This window comes from Bubalus kerabau, chromosome 15 (assembly GCF_029407905.1).
Source record: "Bubalus kerabau isolate K-KA32 ecotype Philippines breed swamp buffalo chromosome 15, PCC_UOA_SB_1v2, whole genome shotgun sequence".
Taxonomy (NCBI): Eukaryota; Metazoa; Chordata; class Mammalia; order Artiodactyla; family Bovidae; genus Bubalus; species Bubalus kerabau.
In genome coordinates this window covers 59,547,016-59,571,525 of record NC_073638.1, presented here as the reverse complement: position 1 = coordinate 59,571,525, position 24,510 = coordinate 59,547,016, and the positions used below count along the sequence as shown (strand labels likewise).

The following is a 24,510-nucleotide window of genomic DNA, read 5'->3' as shown; positions in this document are numbered from 1 at the left end:
TGTACAAAATAAAATGAACTTCAACCCTTATACCTCACCATACACAAAACTTAATTCAAAATGGATCATGAACCTAAGAGCAAATACTAAAACCATAAAATATACATCTGACAAAACTCTCTTATTCACATATAAGGGAATCTCACAACTTAAAAATAGTACATATTTAGTAATCTGTAACTCTGGTAATAAAGTGCATTAAGACAAATCCGATTAATCATTTTAGGAAACTGGATTAGAGAGGGGACAAATAATATTTTATATGTATCTCAGAGCTGAGAACCTGGCCATCTGACGTTAAACAAATCAGTGTTATGTGTTCACTTTTCCCTCCACAAAATCTACTTCATTGAAAGGCTGGAAAACGTTAGACACTAGGGAATTTATCTTCCAACAACCAAGTCTCTCAGAAACAAAAGTAGGGAGGTAGGAGGGAGTTCAACTTCTTTCCCTTTGATATTCAATTTCTCCATTTTCCAGGGCAAGAGTTTTAGTCACTGGGCAATGTGTTTCAAAACATTCTAAGGATCTCAACAAACATGCATGATTTAGAACTTGAACTTAGAGAATGCTTCAGGAAGGCTGCATTCCTGAAGACCTTAAGGGATTCAAACCTTGCCTAATTCAACACTAATTTTTTCAATGGGGAAATGTAATATATGTTTTAATGTACATGGATTTTTATGTAAAATAGGAGGCAAACATTCATGGAACACATGGATCAATAAATACTGTAGGATATTTCTGCTTTAAGGCTTCAGTTCAGTTCAGTTCAGTCGTTCAGTCGTGTCTGACTCTTTGCAACCCAATGAATTAGCATCTCTAATATTTTGTAGAAATTAAACTATGGCTCAACATGGTAACTGGTTAGCTTTCCTTGTATATTATCACATTTTAAAGATAAATATTTGAGGATGTGGTTTTTTAACATAGCCCACTGAATTAACCATACCTAGATATGTGTTAACTAAATAGAGGAAATGACAGAAAAGGAGAAAGCTTAATTAATACTTTGTTGATATTATCATTAGATATATTTTTGAAAGCTAATAAAAATAGGAAATGCTAAAATAATGACGTATGTCTGAAATCTCCATGAAAGTGAAAGTTGCTTGGTCGTATCTGACTCTTTGAATTCTCCAGGCCAGAATATTGGGATGGGTAGCGGTTCCCTTCTCCAGGGGATATTCCCAACCCAGGGATCGAACCCAGGTCTCCCGCATTGCAGGTGGATTCTTTACCAGCTGAGCCACAAGGGAAGCCCAAGAAAACTGGAATGGGTAGCCCATCCCTTCGCCAGGGAATCTTCCTGACCCAGGAATCAAACCAGGGTCTCCTGCATTGCAGGTGGATTCTTTACCAACTGAGCTATGAGGGAAGCCCCCAAATCTCCATAGAAGTTCTACATAAACAACAGCATTGGTTCATCTGATATGAAAAAATATGGTAGGCATTTTTGTTTACCAGCTAAAATCGCACCTTCCTGTATCATAATTATAGTTTACAATTCATGTAGCCAGCTAGATATAGAACTATGAGATTCCTGACTAATTATTTTAATTGAAGAAATCTGTTTTTATTTCAAAGTATTCAGATAAAGTGACTTTATTAATACTTTATATTATGAAACCTCAAGTTTATATAATTCATGTTCACATTAAGTTCATTCACCCTACATATGACTCTGGAGCTAACAAATTAACACCAATGTAACCAGATAAGCTTGTCTTTATAAGGTCTAATTAGGCCTTGTCACTATCAGATAATGGAGAAAGAAAACAAGAGCTTCCATTTATATTTAGGAATGGATGATCCTGAAGATAATAGGATAACTAGATTTCATGAAGCTTTCCTTCTGGCATTTACTTCTGCATAGGGAATTCTAACCTGGACTATGTCCACTGGGTTTCCTGAGTAGGATTTCTAGGAGTGGTCCTGTCAGCCTCCCCAAGTTGCATTTTTAGGGAGATGACAAGGGACTGCAATGGACAATGTGTGGTTTTGTGGAGCTTTTTAGTGCTGCTCTGGGGATCAAAGACACTATATCCTCTCTTCCTTTATACTGGCACTTTTGTGTCTGTAATTATTGGAAGAGAGGCTGACGATAAAGATTGTGTAAAATGAAATAAGAAAGAAAAGTGTATGAAATACGATATGGTAATGGAAATTAAAACAGTAAAAATAAAACATCAACTGTTAATGTTACAGACAGACAAAAATATAAGAAAAGACAATCCTACTATCAAGAATTAAACAAGGTTCTTTGTCTGAATTGGAAAGTTAAAGGACAATCAGTAAATGTCCTGTGCTTCTGAGGTAGCAAAAATGATTTCCTTGTGAGAATCACTAGTCAGAGAGTAACTCTGCTACAGAGTCCTCTTAAGTATGCTAGTCTATACTAGTAGGAACAGTTGCCTACAAATAATCAGGAAAAAAGATTCAAAAACTATATCAGAACCAAGGTCTACCTATGAGCTGGACTCTAATTTAGGCCATAGGAAGAAAAATATTAGTGATACCTGCTCCCTAACTCTGAGGAGCTGGCTGTTTTGCAATCCTTCTTCACTGCTTTCTCATCTCCCATATCCTGTTATCAGAAATAGAAACTGGTCTCTCTGTTTTTCCATTTCCTGAGTTTAATCACAGAGTCTTGTATGGCTAATTCATTTGATTAAGGCATAGAGCAGGTAAGACAGAAAATATGGACTCAAGCACAATCTGGGTCATTTGGTTTGGTACTGAGAGAAAATCTCCCTTTTCTATTTTATAGTCCATCAATGGATTCCATTAACACCAAGCCAATGTATGTTAGTTCTAAATTGGAAGAGGTGTGCTTACCCTTCGTGGAGCACTTATCACACTCCTGTAATTACTAGTTTACTTGTCTGTCTTACTCTACTCCAGTCTCCTTGTGAACAGGAATTATTTCATGTTAACTTTTATATTCCTCCTGCTTAACAGACACTTATGATTGTTAATCCTGACTGTACGTCAGAGTCACCTGTGGAGCTTTTGAAAAAATAAAGATGCCTGGCTGCAGTCCACGCCTATTGAATCAGTTTCAGGGGTTTATTACACAGGAATCAGTACTTTAAAAAAGCTTCAAAGAGGATTTTGATTTGCAGCCAAGATTAAAAACTGCTGTAGTAAACACTCAGTAAATGTTTGTTAAAAAGATAATGAATAGATAATGAACAAAAAATATGGGCAAATGAATAAAAATCTAGGACCATAACTACAAACAGTTTTATTCACATCACTGGATGAATAAACAGAGTATAATATTCAGTCACATCAATAAGTGACTAAATAAAGAACATAAAATTCCTAGAGAAAACATTATGAATAGAATTTTAATAATGTCATGAAACAAATCCCATTCTATATCCCACTTTTTGGCCAAATGTGATTGTGGGTACTAAATTATGATTTTAATGGAACAACTGAACTCTTACATTTGCTAAAAATTTCACTGTCTGAATACAACTGCATGCATGTATTTAATGATATCTGATACAGACTGGGAATGTCCTTAATATTATTTGCACATGCAGTGGATCACTTGCAAATAATTTGAAACTGAGGCCCTGCAAACATGAAAACCTTTATTATCTGAAATGAGCAACTGTGCAAAGTGAACTTTATTTTTGCATATTTTCTTTTACAGATTAATATAAGACATGAGAATATCTTGGTAAGATTTGCAAATTTACTTAAAAATTTTCATTCAACTCTCCCATAGTTTAAGTTCAAGACTTCCCCCAAAGATTAATGCATAAATATTATTGAGATTTTAAGTTAACTTTATCTCACTTAACATCTTTGAAATCCTAAACCACAAGTTCTCTCAATTTTTCAAAAGAGCAGAACTGTTTTCCTCCTAATACTTTAAAACAGCAAAATTATGTCAATAAAACAGACTACAAAAGGAAATTGAAAGCTAATATACATTCAATACCAAGTTCCAGATGTTCAACCTGGATTTAGAAAAGGCACAGGAACCAGAGATCAAATTGCCAATGTCCGTTGGATCATCAAAAAAGCAAGAGAGTTCCAGAAAAATATCTACTTCTGCTTTATTGACTATGTCAAAGCCTTTGATTGTGTGGACCACAACAAAATCTGGAAAATTCTTAAAGAGATGGAAATACCAGACCACCTGACCTGCCTCTTGAGAAATCTGGATGCAGATCAGGAAGCAACAGTTAGAAGTGGACAAGGAACAACAGACTGGTTCCAAATAGGGTAAAGAGTATGTCAATGCTGTATATTGTCACCCTGCTTATTTAACTTATATGTAGAGCACATTATGAGAAACGCTGGGCTGGATGAAGCACAAGCTGGAATTAAGATTGCCGGGAGAAATATCAATAACCTCAGATATGCAGATGACACCACCATTATGGCACAAAGTGAAGAAGAACTAAAGAGCCTCTTGATGAAAGTGAAAGAGGAGAGTGAAAAAGTTGGCTTAAAGCTCAACATTCAGAAAACTAAGATCATGGCATCTGGTCCCATCAGTTCAGTTCAGTAGCTCAGCTGTGTCCGACTCTTTGCAACCCCATGAACTGCAACACGTCAGGCCTCCCTGTCCACCACCAACTCCTGGAGTTCACCCAAACTCATGTCCATCGAGTCAGTGATGCCATCCAGCCATCTCATCCTCTGTCGTCCCCTTCTCCTCCTGCCCCCAATCCCTCCCAGCATCAGAGTCTTTTCCAATGAGTCAGCTCTTTGCATGAGGTGGCCAAAGTATTGGAGTTTCAGCTTTAGCATCAGTCCTTCCAAAGAACACCCAGGACTGATCTCCTTTAGAATGGACTAGTCCCATCACTTCATGGCAAATAGACGGGGAAACAGTGGAAACAGTGAGAGACTTTATTTTCTTGGGCTCCAAAGTCACTGCAGATGGTGACTGCAGCCATGAAATTAAAAGAGACCAACCTAGACAGCATATTAAAAAGCAGAGACATTACTTTGCCAACAAAGATTCATGTAGTCAAGGCTATGGTTTTTCCAGTAGTCATGTGTGGACACGAGAGTTGGACTATAAAGAAAGCTAAGCGCTGAAGAATTGATGCTTTTGAACTGTGGGGTTGGAAGAAAAGACTCTTGAGGTTCCCTTATACTGCAAGGAGATCCAACCAGTCCATCCTAAAGGAAATCAGTCCTGAATATTCATTGGAAGGACTGATGCTGAAACTGAAACTCCAATACTTTGGCCACCTGATGCGAAGAGTTGACTCATTGGAAAAGACCCCGATGCTGGGAAAGATTGAAGGCAGGAGGAGAAGGGGATAACAGAGGATGAGATGGTTGGATGGTATCACCGACTCAATGGACATGAGTTTGAGTAAATTCTGGGAGTTGGCGACGGATAGGGAGGCCTGGAGTGCTGCCATCCATGGGGTCGCAAAGAGTCAGACACAACTGTGTGACTGAACTCTACTGAATTGAACACTTAAAAAAATGTATATTTAAGAGTAAATGAACATTAAATCCACTAAGGGATAACAAATTCTAATTTCAGGATACTTCTAGACACTATTTGACACTTCTTTACCATACATCTCTCATGGTAAAGTAGGGAAAATTCATACCATAAGAGATTGACCCTAGCTATTCAAGAAAAAGATTGAAGTGTTCTGCCTCATTAGAGGTACTTATTCTCACATTCCAGATCAGGTTTGTTTGCAGTGGTACTTTAAATTCCTGACAGTTTCATATCCTTTTCTTTTCTTCTCATATCAGCATCTTCTGGTGGCTTTTTATCTTTTCCTGGAATGCATGCATAACCCCACCGTTTCACATCAATTCCACTGCACTCACCCTAGTGCCAGCCATCATCATCTTTTCCACACAGTTATCAGCAGATCTCGTGCATACAAAAATTCAGTGTCATTTCACAGTTCAACACGTTTAGGGTCTTTCTATCACATGAAATGGGAACTGAAATTCTTATTGTGGCCAAATGTTTCTATGTCATATACAACTTCTGCTTCTCACCACCCCCATTTTTCCAAACTCTGTACTCTTAATTAATCCATGGAGTGTTCCAGACTGGGTCCTTTGACCTGTACCAAGAATATCTGCCAACATATACCTGGATGGGTAGCTCCCTACTTTATTCAGGTCTCTTAAACATTGCAGCATTAGAAAAGAAGGAAAATAGCACCTTGTCACTGGAGTCCTCTTATATGGTTTTATTATTTTTTTTCAAAATATCAGGGATAAATATTTATTTGCCATCTGTTTTCCTCCATTAAAATATACACTCAGTAAAAACAGAGACTTTGTTTACTGCTATAAATCTTTTACACCAAAAACAGTTAGTAGATTGAAAGAATGGTTGAATTTACACTTTGAAGTTATAAACACAGTCATTGTTAGAGAACAAAAACAAAAGCAAAAAATATATCATGTTGTATATGAAGTAAAATGTAAATGTCACTACTCAAATTCCATACAAGAAGCAATCAAAATGTGTACTTTCTAACGTTCTTTAATAGATACATGACACTTTGTATATAAATGTATATATTTATAAAAAGAGAATGATCTATACAGTATGTGCAAGTGTCTGTTTACCTGCCTTGCTTTTAAAAATAATTTCAGTTGCCTAGACACATTATGGTCCATTTTGTCTGTTCATTTAACAAATGCTTATACTGTCAAGAACAGCACCTAACTGGGAATGGTAATTAAGATAGAGGCAATCTCTACACTGGTAGAGCTCAAATTGCCAGCACAGCAGGAATATTTGGGATGTTTTCTATTTTTACTATCACACACACACACAAATGCTGCAGTAAACATGTGAGCTGCACATTCAAAAATTCTATATAGCAGAAAAACTACAAAGTAAAAAGGCAATCATGATCTGGGGAAAATACTTCAATTCAGTTCAGTTCAGTCGCTCAGTCTTGTCCAACTCTTTGTGACCCCCAGGGACTGAAGCACACCAGGCCTCCTGTCCATCACCAATCCCAGAGTTTACCCAAACTCATGTCCATTGAGTCGGTGATATCATCCAACCATCTCATCCTCTGTCTTTCCCTTCTCCTCCTGCCCTCAATCTTTCCCAGCATCAGGGTCTTTTCAAATGAGTCAGCTCTTCATATCAGGTGGCTAAAATATTGGAATTTCAGCTTCAACATCAGTCCTTTCAGTGAACACCCAGGACTGATCTCCTTTAGGATGGACGGGTTGGATCTCCTTGCAGTCCAAGGGACTCTCAAGAGTCTTCTCCAACACCACAGTTCAAAAGCATCAATTCTTTGGCACTCAGCTTTCTTTATAGTCCAACTCTCACATCCATACATGACCACTGGAAAAACCATAGCCTTGACTAGACAAATCTTTGTTGGCAAAGTAATGTCTCTGCTTTTTAATATGCTGTCTAGGTTAGTCATAACTTTCCTTCCAAGGAGTAAGTGTCTTTAAATTTCATGGTTGCAGTCACCATCTGTAGTGATTTTGGAGCCCAAGAAAATAAAGTCAGCCACTGTTTCCCCATCTATTTCCCATGAAGTGATGGGACCAGATGCCATTATCTTCATTTTCTGAATGTTGAGTTTTAAGCCAACTTTTTCACTCTCCTCTTTCATTTTCATCAAGAGGCTCTTTAGTTCTTCGCTTTGTGCCATAAGGGTGGTGTTATCTGCATATCTGAGGTTATTGATATTTCTCCCAGCAATCTTGATTCCAGCTTGTGCTTCATTCAGCCCAGCGTTTCTCATGATGTACTCTGCATATAAGTTAAATAAGCAGGGTGACAATATACATCATTGACATACTCCTTTTCCTATTTGGAACCAGTCTAAATTTACTGTCTAAATATCAATAGATTGTGTCAATTTACTTCCACCAATAGTATTTGTGAGAGAGAGTCTTGCTCCCCACGTCCTCAATTAGTACTAGACACTATCACTTTTTGTAACCTTGACGAGTCTAATAGTAGGCAAATGATACCTTATAGCTGTTTTAATTTGCATTTCTTTGGCCATTAGTAGAAGTAGGAATCTTCTCAAATCTAATGACCATTTGATTTTCACTATGAAGTCTGTAAACAAACTCTTAATGTGATGTTGCTTTTTTCGTTACTGATTTGGAAGAACTACTTATAAAATAATGACATTAACCCTTTGCCTCTCTATTTAGTTGCAAAGAATGTTCCTGGATTGTGACTGTCTTTACAGTTTATGGATTTTTTTCTATAGACTTTTCTTCATGTCTTTTAGATTCTGTCAAGTTTAGGAAGGCTTTTCTTACTCCAAGATTATAGCTATAATCAACTGTGCTTTTCTGGTTTTCTTTCTTCATCTAAGTATTTGATACACAAGAAGTTGAAGTTTTAGTATAATATGAAGAAGAGATCTAACTTTATTTTTTAAAAGCTATATAGCTAATAGCCCTAAAATAGCATATTATTTTCTTACTCATTTGAAGTACTGCTTTGATCAAATACTACATTTTTAGATACAAATAGATCTGCCTCTGGATTCTCAATTGTGTTGCACTGATATATTTCTCCATTTTTCTGCTAATATCAGATTATTACTACTTTTTAAAATTTTCCAGGATATTGGGCTTTCAGGTGGAGTAAGTCCCTCTTCTCCATGCCATTATCATTTCTTTTCAAAAATTTTATTGGTATGTTCACTCATTATTCCAAATTAAATTTAGAAATAATAAAGCATATAGTGATAAACACTTTGCTTGGAATTACAGTAAATTTCTAAACTGATTTGGATAAAATTTACATTATCATATCAAACAATCCATCTATGGAACGAAGTATTTCCATTAATATTTTATATGTCCTTCATTAAAGTTAAATAGTTGTCTTTACCTAAGTCATGGCCAGGCTGTTTGTAAGTAGTGTGTTTATACATACACATTTTAATAATGCCTACGGAAAAGCATTAGAGATGATATTATATGAAGATGACATGATGTAATAGAAATAGTGCTAAACTTGAGAAAGGAAAAACTAGGTTCAATGATCAGATATTTTACATTTTTATGACTGTTTGATGTGGGGCAATAACACAACTTCTGAGTTTGTTTCTCCATTAGAAGAGGAGATGATAACACTTTTCACAGGATTATTCTAAAAATCAAGTAAAGAAAATACTCAGGAGCACCCAGTGCATACTTGGTATAAAGTAGTCACTTTATGAATGTGAAAGTGACTTCACACATTTATTTATTCTTCTCAGTTGTAAAATGGAATGATGAGAGGATTTGATATGTTAACTTGAGGTTCCAAACTAATTTTACTTTCATCCTGAACTAATAGCAGAGTAGGTGGGATAGAGGGCTGTTGAAAACCCCTGAAGCATCTGAGTAATGCTTATTGGATTTAGGCATTAGACTAAAACATTTGGCATTTGGAATGAAGTTAAAATTTTCCTTATGTAAAAATTAATGGTGCACTTCTAAGTTAACTTATATTATGGCATTCTAAGTGCATTATTTTTTTCCTCTGTTCTTTTTTTATTACTGCCCTATTAATAGCTCTCATGGAGCATTTTTATGTACAAGTTATCTGCTTTCTTAAGCATAGTTACTCAAAGATAAAGGAGGTGGTAGAGGAGGGGGAGAGAGAGGGAGTGGGAGGAGGACCTTGACTCTCATTTTTCAAACTGCTGTTCTGGGGAATAGTAAACTCATAAACCGTAGCATTTGCATCCCCAACCAAACACCAAGGTGTCTGTTGTCTCACAAGTCTAAGAAAACCAGCATGTTATACTCTTTTCTTGGAGATCCACAATACCCATTATCATGGTAAAGCTCTGAAGGTAGTAACCATATAACTTTGTTTACCTAGGATGTCCAAACTTTTTGAAACAACTCTTAATTTTTAATAACAACTATTTATTCCATGGGCTTCCCTACTGGCTCAGACAGTAAAGAATCTGTCTGCAATGTGGGAGACCAGGGTTCAATCCCTGGGTTGGAAAGATCCCCCGGAGGAGGGCATGGCAATCCACTCCAGTATTCTTGCCTGGAGAATTCTTATGAATGGAGGAGCCTGGCAGGCTACAGTCCATGGGGTCACAAAGAGTTGGACACGACTGAATGACTCCTTTGCTGGGTAACACACTTGGGAAAATACTGAAAATAGGTTTTGTGTTAATCCTTTCTAAATATCTTAATTATGCTGTTAAATTCCTATAATAATTCTGAGAGGTAAGAAATACCATATTTCCATTTAAAGGTGAAAGACAAAGGAGTTATATTTATCTTTCCAAGTTCACAAGAGTCAAATGAGAACTCAGGTCTTTTTAACAAGAAGTCCACTCCAACACTCCCTTTTTTGTAATACAGAATGAATCTAACTTGCCCAGAAGAAAGGCATAACATTTCTGGCTAGTTCATCTAAGAAACATATTCTGAAAAACCCAGTGTAGCATTAATTCATCTAAAAAGAAAAATAAAACACCCTTTATTTTATTATATATGTAATTTTTAAAATTTCTTTAAAATGTTCTTGAGTTTTGAAGTGTGCCCCAAACAAGGTAGCAATTTTAAGACTGTATATAACTAAACCACCTCATCTCCTTTTTCCTGATAAGCCTTTAAGGAAGTTAAGATTAAATCACATGGTTTAGAGTGATTTCCAGAAGCTCTGATTCCATGACTGGTGTTTTATATAACAACCTCATTTTCTGGGAGAAAATGAGTGTGGAATCTTTACTCTAAGCCTGAATAGCCTTTTACTGAGAGATGTTGTAATGGAACCCAAATCACTTTGCATCAAGTTGCAAGAGTTTGGCTTTCTCTCCACATTTCCCTTGGGGAGAGGTGCATTGTCAAGACTGAAGACTGCGCATCTGGCAAAGGCAGCAACTGCCCTGGTTTCTTACCCTGGGAACGGTAATGAATACCTTTGGCTTTTGTCCTTTTTGTTCCATTGAAAATAATATATTGTTAGCTTAGGTTATTAGACTGTGCATTTGTCTGTTTTCATCAGCTTTCTTGATAGTGGGTTTAAAAAAGAAACAGTTGCTACTGCTGCCATTATCAAAAGACTTTGGGGCAGGTACTGATTACACATTTTTGATTAAGAATCTAGACTCATCCAATGAAGTACATACTGGGCTTTTCCTGACTCACCTGCTGGAAGGGGCCCTTTACAGTTGCTTTTATGTTCGAAAAATGAATGCTTAAAATTTTTCAGCTAAGCAAAATGAGGGTGGACAAGCTTGTGTATAATTAGGAGTAAAGGGCTCAGGTGGCTAAAATCTTGGGAAATTAAACCAAGATCCTTTATTTTTTTTTTTCTTTAAAGCTTCTTGAGAAATGGTGAAAGAAGACTGAAAGATTCTCCCATACACTTGTTATTATGCATTTCTTGTAAACGCACAATTTTAGCAGTGACAAGGTAGTCTCCTTGCTCTCATTCTCAGCCTAGATTGACCTTTTCCCTCTTCTTACAGTTTATGTCTGTGCATGTGTATGCTCAGTCGCTCAGTTGTGTCTGACTTTTTGTGACCCCACGGACTGTAGCCCGTCAGGCTCCTCTATCTATGGGATTTCTCAGGCAAGAATATTGGAATGGGTTAGCCATTTCCTTCACCAGGGAATCTTTCTGACCCAGGGATCGAACCTGCGTCTCCTGCACTGGCAAGTGGACTGTTTACCATTGAGCCACCTGGGAAGCCCACAGCTTATGTCTACTCATCCTTAATACTCACTAAAGTGCAATCTTCTCCAGAAAGTTTTTGCAGTGACCTTTTAATATATATTTTTATCAAACTATTTACTACTCTATGCTATTTGCCTATTAACCCCTTCTAGGTTGTAAAAAGTCCAAAAACTTTTTGTATTTTCCTTATATCCCCAGGCCCAGGCTTAGGGCCTGGTGTATGGTAGGTGGCAAAGGGGAAAATCCACTAAATAAGAGATATTCTTCCAGTCCCAAAGATCAAGATGTACCATAAATGGTATGCTGAAGGTAGACATTCATAAAATCCCTGAAATCTTTGTAAGATGTTGTGTATGCATGCAGATTTATGTGGAAATACTCCAGGGTTTCTATCAAAGGCTCAAATATACCAGTGACTCCAAAGTAGGCAAATTCTTGGTGAAAACATATTGAGGATACTGGGTTTTTAGCTTATTACTTACCACCTTTAATAATACCACCAAATAAGCCTTTGCATTTATCTAGTTTTGGTTTGTTACATTTTTCTTTAACTCCAGGAATATCACCACTTAGCACCACCAGAAGCGTTGTTAAAAATCCCCTTTATGCATGACAGCAGACATTGGAAAATACAGCAGTGAATATTCAGTCTTCCTCTGACTCACAAGGAATTTCATATTAAAGTAAGAGAAAACCTTGCTTAGTAACAGGCTGCACGACATATAATAATAGAACACAATTTGTATGTGGAAGTGGTAAGATAGATTTCATTCATAAAAAACACCATGCTTCTGGCTAGATAAATGACTTGAGGTCCTAGAGAAAAATTATCATTTTTAGTTCTGGGATACCCTTATGCTACTTATACTTTTTAAAATTTGATACATTCACATGTTCAAATGTATTGAGATTTTTAAACTTGTGAATGAAATTAACAGTGTGCTGTGGTTGTCAACGTGATGCATTGCAATTCCCCCTGAGTGGTAGGGTTTGGAAATTAATTCGGCTCTTGCACCTGTTTGCCAGCATTCGTCTGTTGAATTTCCATCACATTTAATAAGTCTCTGTGACGCAACTCGTGTCCTTTTGCCTGGGCTCCTTTAATATAGTGTTAAATTCTCACTCATCTGAAATTTAAGTAATATTACAAATTTGAAATTGTTAATTAAAATCTGTGAACCTCAGTGGTTCTGGATAAAATTGGCTTTACTCAGTGAGGTTCTTTTGAAACTTCTGCAGAGGCTCATCTAATCCCCAACTCCTACTAGGTTAAGTCTGATGACAACATGATCTCACTATGGGTGGTGGAGTCTTACAAATCCTCATACAATTGGGAAAAACAGTTATAGGCTTGAACAAAAAAGGTAACAAGGAACATTACCCACTGAGATGAAATAAAGGAGATGGCTCAGAATTAATTTAAAAGAATATCAATTGCTTGAGATGTAGACATAGAGACACAGTAGGAGAAGGAGAGGGTGGGATGAATTCAGAGTAGCGTGGAAACATATACATTGCCATATGTAAAATAGATGGCCAGTGGGAATTTGCTGTGTGACAGGTAGCTCAACCCAGCACTCTGTGACAGCCTAGAGGGGTGGAATGGAGTAAGAGATGGGAGGGAGGTTCAAGAAGGAAGAAACATATGCATACCTGTGGCTGATTCATGTTGATGTATGACAGAAACCAGCACAATATTGTAAGGCAATTAGCCTTCAATAAAAAATTTTTAAAAAGAATATCAAATTAAAGGATGGATATTTTCACACATTATTTTTCAATAAAACTAATTCTATCCTATCTATGTCTTAAGATGCTTAGCACAGATGAGATAACTTAAACTGAATCATGATTCCTATAATTTACTTAGATAGTCCATATCAAATTTACTTATTGTATCTTCAAGCCAGGGTTGAGGACTATTTGCCAGATCCTGTGAACACAAAGCAGAAGTCTACACAGGAGTTCTAGCATATTAAAGACCCATAATAAGATTCTTCATTTGAACCTTTAGGAGTCGTCTATAGTGCAAGCAGTACTACTCTGAGTTGGGCTGGACACATTTCCCAGACTTGGGAGATGGTGGCAGGAAAAGATATTTGACAATGCCCTCTTTGTCTTGTGAGGTCAGTATATACGCATAATTAATCCTCATGCTCCAAAGTAATGTTGCTTGCCCGCCTGTAGCATACTTAACCTGCAATGGAACACTTCTCAACTGTGTTGCAATTATTACCAAAAAAAAAAAATTTATCGCTCCCACTGAAATATAAGCTTCCAAAGTATGTCAGGATTGTGTGTTACTTCCAGAAGGCAGGGATTATGTTTTCTTCATTTTTCTCATAACAGGCTTATTGAAAGACTAATAGACTATCTTACTGAATTAAAGAATAGATGGCCAATTTCTCCAAAGGCCTATAGCACATAGATTTTAGTTAAAACATAGATTATAAGTATCTGCTTTTTTCCCCTACCATATCAAAATTTAATACTGAACTCAGCCCCTGACCCAAACTTTTATTTTCTGCCTGCTTTAGCCTACCAAATTGTTCCAGGAGCAGTGCTTTGGATAATGTCCAGTGAAAGCTACTGATTTCTAGAAGGATGTATGTTCATTTTGAAAAACAATGCTTCAAGGACTCAAGGTATGTGTGTGTGTGGGTGTGTGTGCGTGTGTGGGTGTGTACAGTGTGTTGATGCCATTAATCTCACTTAGGGAATTTAGCCTAGAAAGGAAATATTCCTTGCTGATCCAAAATCCCTTAAATGTGCATAAAAATATTGTGTATAGTAAATATTTTTATGCACATTTAAGGGATTTTATACCTGTGGCAGATTCATTTTGATATTTGGCAAATCTAATACAGTTATGTAAAGTTTAAAAAAAAAAATATTATTGAGAAAATAAAAATAAAATACTTCACCTGCAAAAAAAAAAAAAAAAAAAAAATATTTACTATAGAGCTTCCAATAATAGCCTCCACTAGGAGGTAAGTCAAATACCTAATAATGAATATAGGATTAAATAAACTATGGTATTTCTTATTGACTAGTATATTAGAATAAAAATAAGTAACATAATAAAACATTAAGTGAATAAACTCCAAAGTTATATACTTTCAATCATTTCAACTCAAAAAATTTGAGAACAAAAACAAAGAGATAATATGCCAAATTATATATATGTTGTGGTGGTAGAGTAGTATTAAAGGTTTTTAAAGCTTTCACTTGAATTTCTTAATGTTGTATGACATAAATGAAGGTGTTTTTATAATAGAGAAAATTTTTTCTTTTTTTGGCCATGTGGGATCTTAGTTCCTCGACCAGGGATCATCCTCAATGGAAGCACAGGGTTTTAAGGAGGTCTGTATATTACAGAAAATTTTACATTATCTCTGTGATCATGAATTTTAGTCATTTTTACATGATTTGTGAAAAAGATTCTATCAACAACTAGATAAAAGTAAACTCCTCATATTGTTTAGTTTTTGTCAAATTCTGTAATATGCCTAGCACATGGCTGTTGCTGCTGCTAAGTCGCTTCAGTCACGTCCGACTCTGTGCGACCCCATAGACAGCAACCCACCAGGCTCCCCTGTTCCTGGGATTCTCCAGGCAAGAATACTGGAGTGGGTTGCCATTTCCTTCTCCAGTACATGGAGGTGAAAAGTGAAAGTGAAGTCGCTCTAGGTAGTTTTAAAACATAATTTCTAATCATCACAATAATCTTATAAATTAGGAAGTATCTTTATCTTAGAGAGGATTAGAATGATTATATAACTTGTGCAATTTCACACATCTAGTAAACAGCAGGGCTAAAATTGGAATCCGAGTTTCTGTGCAATTCCAAAATGAATTTCTTTTTCCATTATTCAGTGATACAACAGAATGAAGAGTTGTGAACCCTGACTAATAATGCAAATATGCAAGCAGTATAGCAAGACAAGCAACCTGGCTTTTATTTTAAATTTGTCATGAAAGTCCATGTTCATCTACAGAGCACAGGGATAAAGTCAACAATGTAAATATCCTACCTGCTAGATTATCATTCTGTTTCAACTTCTGAGATAGGTACCTGAGGCACATAGGCCTCAAGATTAATATTTTCCAGTGGACTTTACATAAATGTTAACATTTTTTTTTTTTTTTAAATAAGACAACGTAGTACCTTCAAATCATTACCATGATACTGTCTCTAAAACAGTTCACTGAATAATAATAATTAGGCACCATAGATCTTCACTCAACAATAATAATTTATATTATTTTTAATAATTACCACATTCTCTCCATTGGAAGGACTGATGCTGATGCTAAAGTTCCAACACTTTGATGCAAAGAGATGAATTACTGGAAAAGACCCTGATGCTGGGAAAGACTGAGGGCAGGAGAAGAGGCCAACAGAAGATCAGATGGTTGGATGCCATCACCAACTCAACGGACATTAGTTTGAGCAAACTCTGGGAGACAGTGAAGGACAAGGAAGCCTGGTGTGCTGCAGCCCATGGGGTGGCAAAGAATTGGACATGACTTAGTGACTAAACAACAACAACAACAATAACATTCTTTAAAATCCAAGCCTAGAGCTAATTATGTCAGGGCTAGCTTGTCACCTGGTTAATGAGATTCTGATGCATATTGAATGAACTGGCACTCAGCCCATCTTTAGAGTTCTTTGATGTGATGAAGAAAAGGGGGCCGGGGGAAGGTAAAGTAAAGCAGGAAATGTTTTCAAGAAAAAAGGGATGCTTTCTCCACTCTTGGTCTTTTCTAACGCTGCTTCTCAAGCTTCAGGTTCCTAGCTTGTTGACTGTCACATCTCTGCCTGCTGACATCTTAACCATCCCTTCAAAAAGTGAGAGAGCTGCTGCATGTGTAGGAAATCTCTACTGGTGAATCCAATATAAAATTTTTTACAGCATTTGTTCTATTCACTCAAATGCACTTCATCACTCAATACCTGCTCACTCACTCATTTTTATGTGTTCATTCAACAAAAGTAAAAAAAAAAGTCTACTAGAAATCAGTCTTCATTGGGTATTTAAAATATATTGTCTGCTTCAGTTATCCAAGAATTCTGTGAGGTAGTTGCTATAATTTATATTTTCAGATTCAGTTCAGTTCAGTTCAGTTGCTAAGTTGTATCAGACTCTTTGCGACCCTATGAATCGCAGCACGCCAGGCCTCCCTGTCCATCGCCAACTCTGGAGTTTACCCAAACTCATGTCCAACGAATTGGTGATGCCATCCATCCATCTCATCCTCTGTTGACCCCATCTCCTCCTGCCCCCAATCCCTCCCAGCATCAGGGTCTTTTCCAATGAGTCAACTCTTCGCATGAGGTGGCCAAAGTACTGGAGTTTCAGCTTTAGCATCATTCTTTCCAAAGAACACCCAGGGCTGATCTCCTTCAGAATGGTTGGATCTCCTTGCAGTCCAAGGGACTCTCAAGAGTCTTCTCCAACACCACAGTTCAAAAGCATCAATTCTTCGGCGCTCAGCCTTCTTCACAGTCCAAGTATCACATCCATACATGACCACAGGAAAAACCATAGCCTTGACTAGACGGACCTTTGTTGGCAAAGTAATATCTCTGCTTTTTAATATGCTATCGGAGTCAGACACAACTGACTGACTTCACTTTCACTTTTTACTTTCAAGCATTGGAGAAGGAAATGGCAACCCACTCCAGTGTTCTTGCTTGGAGAATCCCAGGGATGGCGGAGCCTGGAGGGCTGCCACCTACGGGGTTGCACAGAGTCGTAAACAACTGAAGTGACTTAGCAGCAGCAGCAGCAGACGTTGGTCATAATTTTTCTTCCAAGGAGTAAGCGTCCTTTAATTTCATGGCTGCAGTCACCATCTGCAGTGATTTTGGAGCCCAGAAAAATAGTCTGACACTGTTTCCCCATCTATTTCCCATGAAGTGATGGGACCAGATGCCATGATCTTCGTTTTCTGAATGTTGAGCTTTAAGCCAACTTTTTCACTCTCCTCTTCTACTTTCATCAAGAGGCCTTTCAGTTCCTCTTCACTTTCTGCCATAAGGGTGGTGTTATCTGCATATCTGAAGTTATTGATATTTCTCCCAGCAATCTTGATTCCAGCTTGTGCTTCCTCCAGCCCAGTGTTTCTCATGATGTACTCTGCATATAAGTTAAATAAGTAGGGTGACAATATACAGCCTTGACATACTCCTTTTCCTATTTGGAACCAGTCTGTTGTTCCATGTCCAGTTCTAACTGTTGCTTCCTGACCTGCATACAGGTTTCTCAAGAGGCAGGTCAGGTGGTCTGGTATTCCCATCTCTTTCAGAATTTTCCACAGTTGATTGTGATCCACACAGTAAAAGGCTTTGGCATAGTCAATAAAGCAGAAATAGATGTTTTTCTGGAACTCTCTTGTTTTTTCCATGATCCAGCGGATGTTGGCAATTGGATCTCTGGTTCCTCTGCCTTTTCTAAAACCAGCTTGAACATCTGGAAGTTCACAGTTCATGTATTGCTGAAGCCTGGCTTGGAGAATTCTGAGCATTACTTTACTAGTGTGTGAGATGAGTGCAAATGGCAACTCACTCTAGTGTTCTTGCCTGGAGAATCCCAGGGACAAGGGAGCCTGGTGGGCTGCCATCTGTGGGGTCGCACAGAGTCGGACACGACTGAAGCAACTTAGCATTAAGAATTCTTTGGCATTGCCTTTCTTTGGGATTGGAATGAAAACTGACCTTTTCCTGTCCTGTGGCCACTGCTAAGTTTTCCAAATTTGCTAGCATACTGAGTGTAGCACTTTCACAGCATCATCTTCCAGGATTTGAAATAGCTCAACTGGAATTCCATCACCTCCACTAGCTGTGTTCGTAGTGATGCTTTCTAAGGCCCACTTGACTTCACATTCCAGGATGCCTGGCTCTAGGTGAGTGATCATACCATCGTGATTATCTGGGTCGTGAAGATCTTTTCTGTACAGTTCTTCTGTGTATTCTTGCCATCTCAATATCTTTTGCTTCTGTTAGGTCCATACCATTTCTGTCCTTTATCGAGCCCATCTTTGCATTAAATGTTTCTTTGGTATCTCTGATTTTCTTGAAGAGATCTCTAGTCTTTCCCATTCTGTTGTTTTCCTCTGTTTCTTTGCATTGATCGCTGAAGAAGGCTTTCTTATCTCTTCTTGCTATACTTTGGAACTCTGCATTCAGATGCTTATATCTTTCCTTTTCTCCTTTGCTTTTCTCTTCTCTTCTTTTCACAGCTATTTGTAAGGCCTCCTCAGACAGCCATTTTGCTTTTTGGCATTTCTTTTCCATGGGGATTGTCTTGATCCCTGTCTCCTGTACAAGGTCACAAACCTCAGTCCATAGTTCATCAGGCACTCTATCTATCAGATCTAGGCCCTTAAATCTATTTCTCACTTCCACTGTATAGTCATAGGGGATTTGATTTAGGTCATACCTGAATGGTCTAGTGGTTTTCCCTACTTTCTTCAATTTAAGTCTGAATTTGGCAATAAGGAGTTCATGGTCTGAGCCACAGTCAGCTCCCGGTCTTGTTTTTGCTGACTGTATAGAGCTTCTCCATCTTCGGCTGCAAAGAATATAATCAATCTGATTTCGGTGTTGACCATCTGGTGATGTCCATGTGTAGAGTCTTCTCTTGTGTTGTTGGAAGAGGGTGTTTGCTATGACCAGTGCATTCTCTTGGCAAAACTCTATTAGCCTTTGTCCTGCTTCATTCTGTATTTTAAGGCCAAATTTGCCTGTTACTCCAGGTGTTTCTTGACTTCCTACTTTTGCATTCCAGTCCCCTATAATGAAAAGGACGTCTTTTTTGGGTGTTAGTTCTGAAAGGTCTTGTAGGTCTTCATAGAACCATTCAACTTCAGCTTCTTCAGCGTTACTGGTTGGGGCATAGACTTGGATTACTGTGATATTGAATGGTTTGCCTTGGAAACGAACAGAGATCATTCTGTCGTTTTTGAGATTGCATCCTAGTACCGCAATTCTGACTCTTCTGTTGACCATGATGGCTACTCCATTTCTTCTGAGGGATTCCTGCCCGCAGTAGTAGATATAATGGTCATCTGAGTTAAATTCACCCATTCCAGTCCATTTTAGTTCGCTGATTCCTAGAATGTCGACCTTTACTCTTTGCCATCTCTTGTTTGACCACTTCCAATTTGCCTTGATTCATGCACCTGACATTCCAGGTTCCTATGCAATATTGCTCTTTATAGCATCGGACCTTGCTTCTATCACCAGTCACATCCACAACTGGGTATTGTTTTTGCCTTGGCTCCATCCCTTCATTCTTTCTGGAGTTATTTCTCCACTGATCTCCAGTAGCATATTGGGCACCTAATGACCTGGGGAGTTCCTCTTTAAGTATCCTATCATTTTGCCTTTTCATACTGTTCTTGGGGTTCTCAAGGCAAGAATACTGAAGTGGTTTGCCATTCCCTTCTCCAGTGGACCACATTCTGTCAGATCTCTCCACCATGACCTGCCCGTCTTGGGTGGCCCCACAGGGCCTGGCTTAGTTTCATTGAGTTAGACAAGGCTGTGGTCCTAGTGTGATTAGATTGACTAGTTTTCCGTGATTATGTTTTCAGTGTGTCTGCCCTCTGATCCCCTCTTGCAACACCTACCATCTTACTTGGGTTTCTCTTGCTTTGGATGTGGGGTATCTCTTCCCGATACCTCTCTTCCAAAGTAAGAAGCAGCAGCTGCGCTTTGCTGGAGCAGCCAGGAAGAGATTTTCAGATTAAGAAACATCAATTCAGAGAAGGTAATAAATGCCCAAATTTACAAATTTAGATGACAGAGTCACTTCAAATCTACCTGATTGAATAGTTCCTGCTTCCTCTAACCCACTTTTTTATCCTTTAAAGCAGTTCGCAGAAGATGAGTGCTGAGGCTGCTCTGGAAACTTAGATATGGTTACTCTACATTCAAAGAGCTCAGGCAGGTTATGAGGAAGACGGAGTGTAATGAAGTAAATGCTCATTAGAGAAATGAACAGCATGTGGCAAGTAAGCAACTTCAGGAGGACAGTAAAAAGAAAAGTTCCGAAAGGATCCAAAATAATGTCTAGTCTTGAAAGAAGCAGACAATTTTTTTTTTCTGTTTTTGAGTGGAAGGAGAAATGAGGAACAACATATCTTGCAGAGAAAGATCACATACAAAAGGAGGAAAGTGCGAAAGCATAAAGTGAGTTCTAGGACCATGAATGGTAAGCAATTTGGTGTAGACATAGAGTGCATTGGGTGTGGGATGGAGGGGGAGGCAGAGTGGAGAAGGTGGTGAAGAAATTACTTTAAAAAAATAGGCAGAAGCCAGATCACGAAGAGACTTGTTTTTCATGTTAGGAGTTTAGGTTCTGTCCTACAGATAATAGGGAACCTACTAAGGATTTTAAGGAGAGGTGTGATAGTAGGAGATTTGTATTTTATAAATATAATTCTGGTAGAGGTTGGGATGGTGGGGACTGGAGACACAGAAGGTATAGATTCCAGTTAGAAGACGATGGTGAATATTCTGGCAAAGATAATAAAGGCGTATAATAAAGCAGCAACAGTGGAAATTAGTGTGGAAAGGAACATAATGATTTTAGGAGGCAGAATTTAAAAGTTTTAGTGATACACCATTTCTCTTCAAATTAAGGTTGATTTGAAAGTTCTGATTTGGGCTTTTGCGTAAATGTGATTAGGTGCATTAGAAACAGAAGAAGAGGCATGGTCAGTGGTACTAAGCAAGATAAGATTGGGAATGCTGAACTTCATATGCTTGTGGGGTAAATAGTTGATATGTTTAGACAGTAGTGACAAATATGTGTCTAGAGTTCAGAAGAGATTTGAGCTGTACATGGGCATATGGATGATGTCAGATCTGTAGAAATGGATGGGGATGTCTAGCATTACACGTACAGTGAGAAAAGAATGAAGGATTGAACTCCCAGCAAACAACAGAATTTAAGGCACAAGGAACGGAAGAAAAATTAGTACTGAAAGACTCATTTAGAATTATTTGCTCAGATGTCAATATCCCACAGGGCTTCCCTGATGGGCTCAGATGGTAAAGAATCTGCCTGCGATGAGGAAGACTTGGGTTCAATCCCAGGGTTGGGAAGATCCCCTGGAGAAAGGCATTGTTACCCACTCCAGTATTCTTGCCTGGAGAATTATACAGAAAAAGGAGCCTGGCAGGCTACAGTCCATGGGGTCACAAAGAGCTGGACACGACTGAGAGACTTGCACTTCCGTTTATATCTTTTAAAAAATTACCAAAAGAAAAGGGAAATCATCAAAAGGAAAGAATAAAAAAATACTAGAATTTAAAAAGCAGTGCTTATCCTAGTCTATTCATATTCTAATGTTTTAGCAGCAAAGGTTAGTCAACCAACAGAGTGGTATAGCTAACAGATACACTAAACTGACGCTTGCAGTTATTGAGATTATGCTATAAAATGTCACAGAGATAGGGCAATGAGAATTAAACTTACTAATAGAACACAAATCGTGATATGAAACATGAAATTAAAAACAAACAAACAAAAAACTGGGACTGAGTGAAGCAATACCCCAGAGAGGAGAAGAGAAAATACTAGTGATGGAGAAGGATACAGCAGGGCCTCAGGGCCTTTGTTATTGCTTAGTTTCTTTGTCTTGAGAATGCTTCTCCTAGAATTGTCACTTGGCTGCTTCTTCTTTTAGATTTGTGTAAAGGCTACTTCTTCAGGGAAGCCTTCCTAAAACCCCTAACCAGGCTAGGGCCCCCTACTGTACTCTCTGTAAGCCTTGTGTGTATTAAGTGTGTGTTTAGGTCAGTCTTTGCGACCCTATTGACTTGAGTCTTCTTGGCTCCCCTGGCATGGGATTCTCCAGGCAAGAATCCTGGAGTGGGTTGCCATGCCATCCTCCAGGGGATCTTCCCGACTCAGGGATCAAACCTGTGACTCTTAAGTCTCCTGCATTGGCAGACAGGTTCTTTACCACTAGCACCAACTGCAAACTTTGTACAATTATACTAAACCATGTAGGTTAACACTAAACCCTATGTGTTTTCTTCATAACACTTATACAATTTGTAATTACTTGTTTATTTGCATGCTTATTTGCTTAATACCTGTTTCTCTAAGGCCTAGAAAGATTAAACAATTTGGCAAAGTTACATAACTGTTAAATAGCAAAACCCAGGGTTGAATGTAGTTCTCTCTGATTCGAAAGCCTATATTCTCCAGTCACGCCACATTGTTATGAAGAAGTTAAAAGATGAACAAGCTGCTGCTGCTAAGTTGCTTCAGTCATGTCCGACTCTGTGCGACCCCATAGACGGAAGCCCACCAGGCTCCCCCGTCCCTGGGATTCTCCAGGCAAGAACCCTGGAGTGGGTTGCCATTTCCTTCTCCAATGCATGAAAGTGAAAAGCGAAAGTGAAGTCGCTCAGTCATGTCTGACTCTTAGCGACCCCATGGACTGCAGCCTACCAGGCTCCTCCATCCATGGGATTTTCCAGGCAAGAGTACTGGAGTGGGGTGCCATTGCCTTCTCCGCACAACTGTATATGCTGCTGCTAAGTCTTCTCCGAACAAGCTGCTATAGTAGTTTAAATCAAAGACCAAGTTGGGCGATCAAGGATGGAATCATGAAAAATATAAAGTATCATTCAAGTTGGGCTTTAATGGTAGACAGGTTTTAAACCAGTGGAGATGGAAGGAGAACTTTTTATTTTTTGGAGAAAAAAACCATGTTTGGAGGAAAAAGGACAGAACATTTAGGCAGGAATACAGAGGATAATTAGAGAGGTGTGAAAAGAATGTTCTAGACCACAGAATGAACCCAAATATATCAAGTTTGGGAGTCTGGGATTAAACATGTGAGCAAAGGATAGCCACTTAAAGTTTCTGAACAAGTAAATGACATGTTTAGTAAAGCCGTGATGTCCCACTGACTGCATGTTAAAGAATGGGACAAAGTCCACACAAATAAAAAACAATTATCAAAAGGAAATGTATGAATCACAGAGGGCTTCCCGGTAGCTCAGACAGTAAAGCGTCTGCCTGCAAAGCGGGAGACGTGAGTTCAATTCCTGGGTTGGGAAGATCCCCTGGAAAAGGAAATGGCAACCCACTCCAGTACTCTTGCCTGGAAAATTCCATGGACTGAGGAGCCTGGTAGGCCACAGTCCATGGGGTCGCAAAGAGTCGGACATGACTGAGCGACTTCACACTCACTCACTCACACTCATGAATCACAGGAAGTCAATTGTAGGGAATAGCAGTAGACCTTAAGAGAACTGAAAAGCTTACAGAGAAGCATTCTTTCCACACGTTTGTACATGGATTTGTGTGTGTATGTCTCTGAACATCTCCATTTTCCGGATGTCTATTATTTCTGCAAACTAATTTTCTTCACTCTGTTCTTGATTCCCAATTCTCCTAATTACGGCTTTCACCTTGTTCTTGATTGAAAGAGATGCAAATCTGGCCCTAATTCTTCATTCCCAATACCATATAATTATAGATTCTGGTCTTCATGGTTCAAAATTTGAGAGACGTATCTAATTTACATGACTCTTTATAATCAGTTGCTTCAGGGGTAACCTGATATAATGAACATGGCTACATAGGTTTTACCCTTTCGTTATCGGGTATTGGGAGTTGGTAGGGACCTATGCAATTGCAAGGAAAGAGGATGTAGGCTGGATGGACACTCCAAAATATGTGTAAAATGGATTTGAGTGAGGAAAATAAATGCTGGTAGATCTTTAAGGAGGTTATTGTAATAATCTAAATAAGGGATAAACGGTGGTCCTGATAGGTATGGAAAAGGAGAGGAGTTAATCACCAGTGAGGATCAGGACAGAA

General features: G+C 38.3%; 1 protein-coding gene across 9 annotated transcripts in view; it reads right to left on the bottom strand.

The window, feature by feature from the left end:
- METTL15 (methyltransferase 15, mitochondrial 12S rRNA N4-cytidine) overlaps positions 1–24,510 on the bottom strand; it is a 280,288-nt gene that overhangs the window by 67,666 nt on the left and 188,112 nt on the right. The window contains exon 6 of one of the 9 annotated variants that reach the window (XM_055549186.1): positions 7,374–7,747. The exons of the other annotated variants lie outside the window; for them this stretch is intronic. Within the exon in view, the coding sequence (XP_055405161.1) occupies positions 7,440–7,747 (308 nt within the window). The 3' untranslated portion in view covers positions 7,374–7,439. Of the gene's footprint in view, positions 1–7,373; positions 7,748–24,510 lie in introns of those variants that run through there. 9 annotated transcript variants of the gene reach the window in all.